The 9,239-nt window shown below is 42.2% G+C and overlaps 1 protein-coding gene across 1 annotated transcript in view; it reads right to left on the bottom strand.

Moving 5' to 3' along the window:
* Positions 1 to 7,154: 7,154 nt before the first annotated feature.
* The window catches only part of LOC107274784 (glycoprotein-N-acetylgalactosamine 3-beta-galactosyltransferase 1), a gene marked incomplete at its 3' end in the record, with an annotated part of 31,367 nt that continues 29,282 nt past the window's right edge, over positions 7,155 to 9,239 (bottom strand). Inside the window, 1 exon segment of the mRNA XM_025092076.1 lies at positions 7,155 to 7,456. Within this exon segment, the coding sequence (XP_024947844.1) occupies positions 7,155 to 7,456 (302 nt within the window).

Below are 9,239 nucleotides of genomic sequence, written 5' to 3' on the forward strand. Positions count from 1 at the left end.
TGCCTTTTTCCCCTCTCTTTTGTGACGTGCACAAAGTGCCACGTCACAATATGTATATAACTTATAATTTATAATAACTAACGCATGTTTGTCGAGGATCGATTACATCTGTGTGGTCTTTGACCTTTGCTAATAGAAGTACTGTGGGGTGCTGAAGGGGCGGGGGGGGGGCACTGGGATTGCGTTGCGTCGGACGTAACATATTGACATTAAACCATTCACTGATCTCCGTGGATGATAGAATAACTTCGTTTTTCGTATTAAGAAACTTTAGGTCCTCAATAAGCTCACCGCCTTTCATAGTCTCGAATTAGCAGGTCAAGACGACGTTCACTTTCAAATTTCCATCTTTTCAGAGCGCATTTTTTACTCTGACATCGAACAGTTTTCTTGAATCTTCCAGAAAAGGCTTCAAGTCCTTGTGTCGCAAATTTGCTATCGCTCCCGTTCTTATTCTCCCCCTGAAGGCTGATTCCAAGTCATCCCAACGTACTCTTTCACTTCTTCTCTCTCTCACTGTTCCCTCACCTCCTTTTTGAAAGTGCTGTTTAAATTTTTCATTCAACGATTTAAGTACTCCAGTGGTTACCAAGATTTTTGTTTCCTCCTCGATCGCAAATGCAACATTCCTCAGAATTTTGTTCAGAAATCGAATATGTTGAGTACCAAACTTCGTCCACTTTATAATTTCCACAATCGATCATCCTTTCTTCAACAGTTTATATGCTTCTTCCATAATCTTAATCAATTTCTTACACTTTGCAGAATCCATTTTTCCCTCGTTAAAAGTGTTTACAATAAGGTACACTCGATGAGGTTTTGAACATCAATGGTTGCTCTACATCACGGGCTTCCTTTTATAAATCTAATGCATGAGCTTCCCTCATCATCTTTTTCAGGTATAATAACAATATTAAAAGCGGTTGCGAAAACTTGTGCATTAAAATCGACAACGATTCTAATTGGCGAGTGAATAAATTTTCTATCCCTTGATTAATGTGTGTTATTCCAGGAACATTATTCAGCTCGGCGGTAATATAAACAAATCGTTGGTAGCTCCTAACCATCAACGACATATGCCGAACATCTCATCTAGCCTCTGAGTAACCCTATATTTTCGACACGTCGGAGGTAATGTTGATGATATGTAGAAGAATTTGACGCGTTATTCACTAGCCTAAACATTGGCACCCTGTAAGAAGTATGGTGAGATTGCAGTTCACTTCACATTTTACAACCATTGGGGCGCGAAGTGCGAACAGTCAGTCGATCAAAGTGCAACAGGGGTATACAATTTTTATGTGAGTTCACTTTATCCTGGATATTGCATATATATGCATAATTGAAGTGTGAATTTAAAATACTTCAAAAATGTTCAAGTGAGAATAAATAAAAATTGATTATCAATTAATTATATAATGGAGTATAGACGAACATCATTGAGAAACATTCGAATTTTCGTCCCCATGGAATGGATCCAAAGGGATTCCGATGCCGCTGTTACGGAGGCTGTAGCCGTAGGGCTATTAACACATTAAAGACGGAAGTCGTATTAGTACCTAGCATACTTTCGTCAAGATCCCCCGCCTTTAATGTGTTAATGTACCGACCGGAGAATAGTTACTTATGTTATGAATAGTTACAAATGCTCTGTTTGCCAAATTAGTGGGCATTATAATCAAACTCGTTGTGAGTAATAACAATGAGTATTGGTTCCTCTGATTAAGTGATGTGAATGGTACGTATAAGAAAACATTTTTTCCATCTCATTTCAAAAGTATTAGAAAAATCAATCTATATATTCTATATTTCAGTTTAATTGGAAAACGAATCCGTCACTAACATCCTCGCAACGATCGAAATGTACTCATATTATAAAATTTTAATGTAATAAATATATAAAATTAGTATTCTTTAAGTAATATTTTATATTTCTACTAAATTAAGCAAACATAAGTGGCCTGTTCCCAGCACCACCTCCTATAGTAAACCTTTTCTATATAAATAACGTTACAGTTATATTATACTATCATTCCAAGAACGATAATCAACAAAAAAGGTACGTGCGAGGTAACCTCAAATGGGGCAATCACAGGGAGCAGAAGGCGATCGGGCTATAAGAGAAAGAGAGCAGTTTCGAAGAGATCGGTATCATGAGTTGCTGCGTAGTTCAGATCTCCCTGATACTGAAAGGCATCGTCGCATCACATTCGCAAACAATAATTCGTTCGAAAACTCAGCGACACATGGAAATCCTACTAGATCGGATCAGGGTAACACTGCGAGAGGTTCTTTAGGAAACTCATCCTCCGGTGAACGTCAGCAGCCTGAGAATTCAAGAGCAGGAAGAGAGAATCAAACGAACAGATACAAATTATTGTTATTGTGAATGAGGATGACTATGATGAGTTAAAATATGTACCGTTTTAAATGAATTTCTCCATTTTTTGAGTGATTCCTAGATTCGACCCACACAATTCCTACAATCTGCCATAAAATCCCTGATACCTGCCGTAATATTTCTGAAACTGCCGTAAAATCCCTGATACCTGACGTAAAATCTCTGATACCTGACGTAAAACTAGGGCCCCCTTCCGTTGACGTCAGCCGATGAAAGGGGTCGGCTGCGTCGACTCGTGCGCGCTCACCCTCTTCAAAATTCCGGAGGCGTCGGTAAGCAGAAATCTTTCATACGGGGCCCAATCGTCCTAACTTACCATCCACAGGGGGCGCCAACGTCGCTAACTTAGCACGGACGCAAGCTCAGAGGTCCTTGTATATCTACAAAGGTTTATTTCGCTACAAGAAAATGCCAGAAAGCGTAGCATCGGGCCCGGGTGACTTTCAAAATAAAATGGAGCAATGTCTACAGGGCATTCCTCACGTAATTGCGTACCTCGATAATATATTTATTACAGGCAAAATCGACGTTCCTCATTTAAAGAATTTAACTGAAGTAGGTAATCGTTTACAGAAAAACGGGTTTCGTCTCAGTAAAGATAAGTGCAAATTTATGAAAAATAGCATCGAAACACTAGATTTTATAATAGATATTAACGGTTTACACAAGTTAGAATCTAAAATACGAGCAATAGTATAAGCACCTAGACCGGTAGATCATAAGCAATTAGCATCGTTTTTAGGTTTAATTAATTTTTATGCAAGGTTCAAAATCTAAAATACGAGCAATAGTAGAAGCACCTAGACCGGTAGATCATAAGCAATTAGCATCGTTTTTAGGTTTAATTAATTTTTATGCAAGGTTCAAAATCTAAAATACGAGCAATAGTAGAAGCACCTAGACCGGTAGATCATAAGCAATTAGCATCGTTTTTAGGTTTAATTAATTTTTATGCAAGGTTCAAAATCTAAAATACGAGCAATAGTAGAAGCACCTAGACCGGTAGATCATAAGCAATTAGCATCGTTTTTAGGTTTAATTAATTTTTATGCAAGGTTCAAAATCTAAAATACGAGCAATAGTAGAAGCACCTAGACCGGTAGATCATAAGCAATTAGCATCGTTTTTAGGTTTAAATTATTTCTACGCAAGGTTCATTGAAAAGTGCTTGGATAGGCTAAAACCTCTTCATGATTGCGCAAATGAAAAAGAATTCAAATGGTCCAACACATGCGAAAAAGCTTTCTTTGGGTAAAATTGGAATTAATTTTACCGCGAGAAAGCCATATTGGCATGCGACGCATCACCGTACGGACTCTCAGCGATCCTTTCGCACTTATATAAGGACGGTACCGAAAGACGAAATGCCTACGCATCAAAAAGGATACCGAAAAAGGAAATGAACAGGGCAATAATTGATAAAGAGGTAAGCGCGATCGTATGCGGATTTTCGCGTTATTACGATTTCGTGTACGGCAAAGAGGTTACGCTTCGTATCGATTATAAGCCACTAGAATATATTTTGGGCCCAAAGACAGGCAGACCACTTACGGCAGAAAGCAGACTGCAGCTCTGAACATGTTTTTTATCCGGGTTCAAATACAAAATCGAATATATACGCTCGAAGGCAAACGGAAAGTGCGATGCCCTGTCGCGACTACCTATCGCAGATAATTCAGATACTTTTACGGTAGATTTCACATCTGTATGTTATATAAAAGAAGGTATGCAATGCATAGATTGGAAGGAAATAGCGTTAGAAACAAAACGCGACCCGGTACTGAAAAACATATTATTAAAGTACATTGTATGCGGCTGGCCTAAAACGTCGAGCAAACTATCTGACGAAGACAAAAAATATTATCAAAGAAAATTAGAATTGTCAGTAGAGGGTCATTGCATTATTTGGGGATACTGAGTTGTCATACCAGATGTATTACGCGTAGCAATACTCGATCAACTTCATGCTTCGCACATGGGCATGGTAAAATTCACGAGCATGGAATTTAAAAATTTGTTGAAATCGTATACGGTCAAACACTGTTTCTCTCCGCCTTATCATCCCGCATCGAACGGCGCGGCCGAGAACTTTGTAGGAACTTTCAAACATGCGATAACGAAAATTGTAAAAGAGGGAGAGAAGCTGGATAACGCGTTAAATCTCTTCTTATATTACTATCGTGCTACACCTCACACAACGACAAAAAAAAGTCCTGCATGGCTTTTTTACAGACGAGAAATTAAAACTTGATTTGATTTGATGCGTCCACGGACAAGCGACAAAGTAGCGAAAAGTCAGCAGACACAAGCGGACACACACGCGGGTCGGCGTAATGTAAACCCGCGCGAAGGGGATAGCGTATTCACGGGTAATCACCGTGCGCATGAAGAAAAGAGAATTACAGGCGAAATTGCAAAGCGTCTGTCCCCCTCGACATTTGAAGTCAGGGTGGCCCCTGATACTGTACGGAAACGCAATACCGACCAAATTGTAACTACGGGGAAGGTTAGGCAATCTCCTCGCCGTTCACCCCGATTATTGAGTAAAACTTGATGTAAGACGTGCCCAGGAAAAGGGGAGGAATTGTGATATATCGCTAGTCGATAAGCGCGAGCTTCTCGTGTGCGGCTCACAAACTTTTGTACACGTGCTTGCGGAGCACGGACTCCCTTGTATCTCGACCGCCTCAGAGTGCACAAGACTCCCCAGCTCAACAATAAACATAGTTACCCAAAAGTGCTGACAATTTAGTCACCTCACCTTACTTCCGCTCCTATATCACACATGTGATTTTCAGTATTTTACTTAGAATTGCGATTATCAGTGAATCGTCATTGATTCATTCTTAGATAGTAAAACAACACTGTAAGCCTTGCAGGCAATTTGCTATTAGTTTGCTACTTAACATTTGAACTATAATATGTATTGCTGCAAATATGGCAACAAATGTGGAGGTATATTCCTATGGTTTGTGACGTGATTTTTTGATCCACGGTCAAAAGGCGACTTCGGTGACCAATTTAGATAACCTTCTCGTTTTTCGGTTCCCTTCGAGTCGCCAAGCTGCTCAAAAGCTACGCTCTCAGGTTGATTCGTATAGTTATGCCAATGCTCTCGGAAGATTTGATATTGTTTAGTCGAGGTCAAGGTGCTCGAATCTGCTGTGAGGAAATAGTCTCGACAGAGATGTCTCCACGGATCGGCAGAAGCACGGGTGAAATATCAGTGCCCCGGTAAAAAGAGGCAAAGAGCTGTAGAGCGAGCGGAGATAGAGTTTTGATACGTTTAAGGGCAGGGTATGAACCCCCTGACCCCCGTTAAGATTGTGGTCCCCAGCTGTCAGCCGATGCTTTGGGGAAGCGACCGTGGAGGCTCCCAGTTCTTACGTACCGATTAGCTAAGGAACGCTCTCAATTTGGTTTAAAGGAACGACTTGAGGGAAAAGAAGAGTTATCGACTATAAATATCTCGACCAATCAGAATGGTACCAACCGAAGTGTCGCGCTCCCGTGCTATCTGCTGATAGTTTTTGTAGCAGTGTTTCGATATGGTATAGAAGGTTCTCCCCTATGTCGTCCTCGCGTTGCTCTCGCGATATCTAGGATATTCTGAGTATGTTTCGGAGGTGTGATGCTGTGCCTTAATGCAGTGCCCACCCGAGTGTCCTCTGGATACAGTTTTCGACCATCCCGGATTAGCTGCACCAGCTCTGGTGAGATCACCCAATTTATTAATTGGTGGAGGGATTTCGGTTTGATAGTTCCGTTTCGTTCTGTTACGTTCTCGATCCGTTGCTCTCCGTATCCAGCACTATTTGCCTGACTCTCACTCCGATCCTCTCTACCTCAACCTAACAGCCTGAGCGGCGATGCATTTCTATAACCGTCCGCTCCCATTCGTGCATCCAGTTGCGTTTGCTGATTTTACGAGACACTAAAGATCAACACCTACGGTTGATTTACGGTTGTTTTCTCGATTTTACGCGTCCTCAACAATTGATAGGATCCGTTAAGTTATCTCGTTTTCTGATAGGCTCCATCAGAGCTCTCGTTTTAGTGGAGTTGGGCCTGTTCCATTTCAACTCCCAGGTCATACCGGCTTGTCAGTTCCCGGCGACAACAAAATTGGCTGGCGCCCGCCTAGCTAACGGATACATGAAAGAAGGCTGGACAGCCGAAGTTAACGTAGGTTGGTTCTTGAAGGCAGTTAGTTCTCAGATCTTTTGCTATCGGTGTCGAGTTAAGAAAATACGTTACAGGTTTTACCGGCAATTCATATAATGCCTTCCTGCGCGATTTCTGTCATATTTATATTCATACGTCGTTATCTGGGTAGTTGTCACAAGTGAATATTATTATATTGATATTATTACAATATCGTGGTTTATTCAAGATAATTTATTTTAATGGCAAGTAAACTTTAGCACTAGGGAAAAGATGATGACTAATCGCGTGACCGTTCTTATACTGCCAGCCAAGCAGTGAGTGCAGAAACCAAAACACGTTTACACCATCTTCATTTCTCATTAGAGTGGACAAATGTAATAATTTCCATAGATAAGATACATAATTACCCAATTCGAAAATAGGGTTCGCGATTTAAATTCATTCTATTTAACTTGCCAGGTGCACTTGTATAAAACAGATGCTAAACTTACTGTATTACATACAACTTTGTTTTTTAAAAAAATGTACGTTTTTTACATTACGAATTTGACCATTGATAATATTCATTTAACTAAAAATAAAATACCTGAATATTTGGTATGCTTGTTGGAGCAGGTTTATTACCATAGAATTGGGGAGTTCTTAAGACTTTCAGAGCGTACAATATATAATTCCACGTATACATTTTATCAGATTCCCCTGCGCCGAATGTTACTGATCGTGGTGAACAACAGTCTTTTCTGAACGGATAGAGGGCATGTGTCCAATAATTGCCAGTTTTTGTGATTCCCCGTAGAAGTGTTTGTAGAGAATATCCATGAAAAATCCAACGTTCTTGCGAATCTCGTGTATCCAATGGATAGATTCCGACAGATGCCAAGTGCTTCCCTGAAAATATTTTTTAATCGAATGTTGGTTATAATATCGTATCTAAATATATTTAGGAACAAGGTGAAAAATTTATTTAATAACTACAAATATTACCTTTAAATACTATTTTACTATATATATAAAGCTGTTTATTTCCCTTCTATGCGGGGTACAGCGCGGACTCCCGCTCCGTTCACAAACGTCACTTATCTTTAACTCCTATATCCCTAAACCCTGATCCATACAGATCACCAGACATACAGACATACATACACAGAGAGACAGAGAGAGAGAGAGAGCCCCACTTCATCCATCCATACATCCATCCGTCCACCTTTCGACCTCCGTTTCCGCTGCACCAACACTACTATTCTCCCCATTCTGCCCCCCTGCTCCTCCCGCATCCGGTTCCTCCCTCTCTGCTCCTTCTCCCAATCGTTCCCCCAATTTTCCTCTCCACCTTTCTATTTCCACCATCCACCTTCCCCCTAAACCTTGATTTCCTAGCACCTCCTCCCTTGCCTCCTGCCAGCCTCTTTCCCTGCCCCATGCTGTGCATACTTCCCATACGTGCTCCCAAGTTTCCTCCTCCACCCCGCACATCCTACACCTTTTTTCCTCCTCCTTCTCCCATTAACTGGTCCCTCTCATCTCCTCACCCAGCCTGAACCTCGCCACTCTCTGCCAACTCCCTTCCACCCCCCCTTTCTTCAAATATCCCGGCACCCCCTTTCCTTTTATAAACTTGTACTCCTTATTTCCTTTCGCCTCTACCACCTTTTTCCACCTTTCCACGTCCTGCCTTATCCTTTCTAACCTAACCATCTCCTCTCCTCTCATCTCACCCTCCGCCCACTTCCTCTCCACCTCCGCCGCATTCCACCCTCTTCCCTCATAAAATTTTCTTCTCTCATCTTCCCATCCTTCGCCGCTCTTACCTGCCCGTGCCCTCTTCCTTATCTCCTCTCTACATCTCCTCGCCAGCTCTCCTCCTCCTCCCTCTTCTAGCTTCTTTTCATAGCCCCATGCCCTCATCCCCGCTCTCCCTTCCAACGCATCGCTCTGCAACTCCTCTCTTACCACATAGCCTGGCACCCTCCTTGACACCCCTAGCACCCACCTCATGTACCTCTCATGCAGTCGCTCCACCGCCTCCCTCCCTACCCATCCCCAGATCTCCACTCCATAGCTTACCACCGGCCACACCAGCTTATCGAACAACCACAAACTTCTACTCCAGTGATTCCTAAACCTCCACTTGCCTATACGCCACACCTGTCCCATTGCTTTCGCCGCCTTTTCCACCCTCTCCTCCACATGACCTCTTTGATCTCCATCCGCCCGCACCACATACCCTAAATACTTATACCTCGTCACTTCCTCTATTTCTTTTCCCATCCACCACCACTTCGTTTTCTTTCTTCTACCTCTCTCTGCCCTACACCTTATCACTTTCGTTTTTCCCGTATTCACCTCCAACCCTTTTCCCTCAATATACCTTTCAAATTTCCCTATCATCCCCTTCATTTCCTCTTCCCCCCTCGCCAGCAAAACCAAGTCGTCCGCGTACGCTAACGAATATACCTTCCCGCCCCCGTCCAGCTCTACCCCTCCCCAACAACCCTTTGCTAGTTCCTCGTCCAAGTCCGCCAACAACAAAATAAACAATAAGGGACTTAGCGGGCAACCCTGTCTCACACCTTTCATTGTCCAAAACTACTCCCCGTTCTCCTCTCCCACTCTCTCCCTTCCAACCGTCTCCTTCAATACCTCTTCACATCTTCCTACAAGTCCCTCTCTC

This window comes from Cephus cinctus, unplaced genomic scaffold (genome assembly GCF_000341935.2).
Source record: "Cephus cinctus unplaced genomic scaffold, Ccin1 Ccin1_scaffold0106, whole genome shotgun sequence".
NCBI classification, from domain to species: Eukaryota; Metazoa; Arthropoda; class Insecta; order Hymenoptera; family Cephidae; genus Cephus; species Cephus cinctus.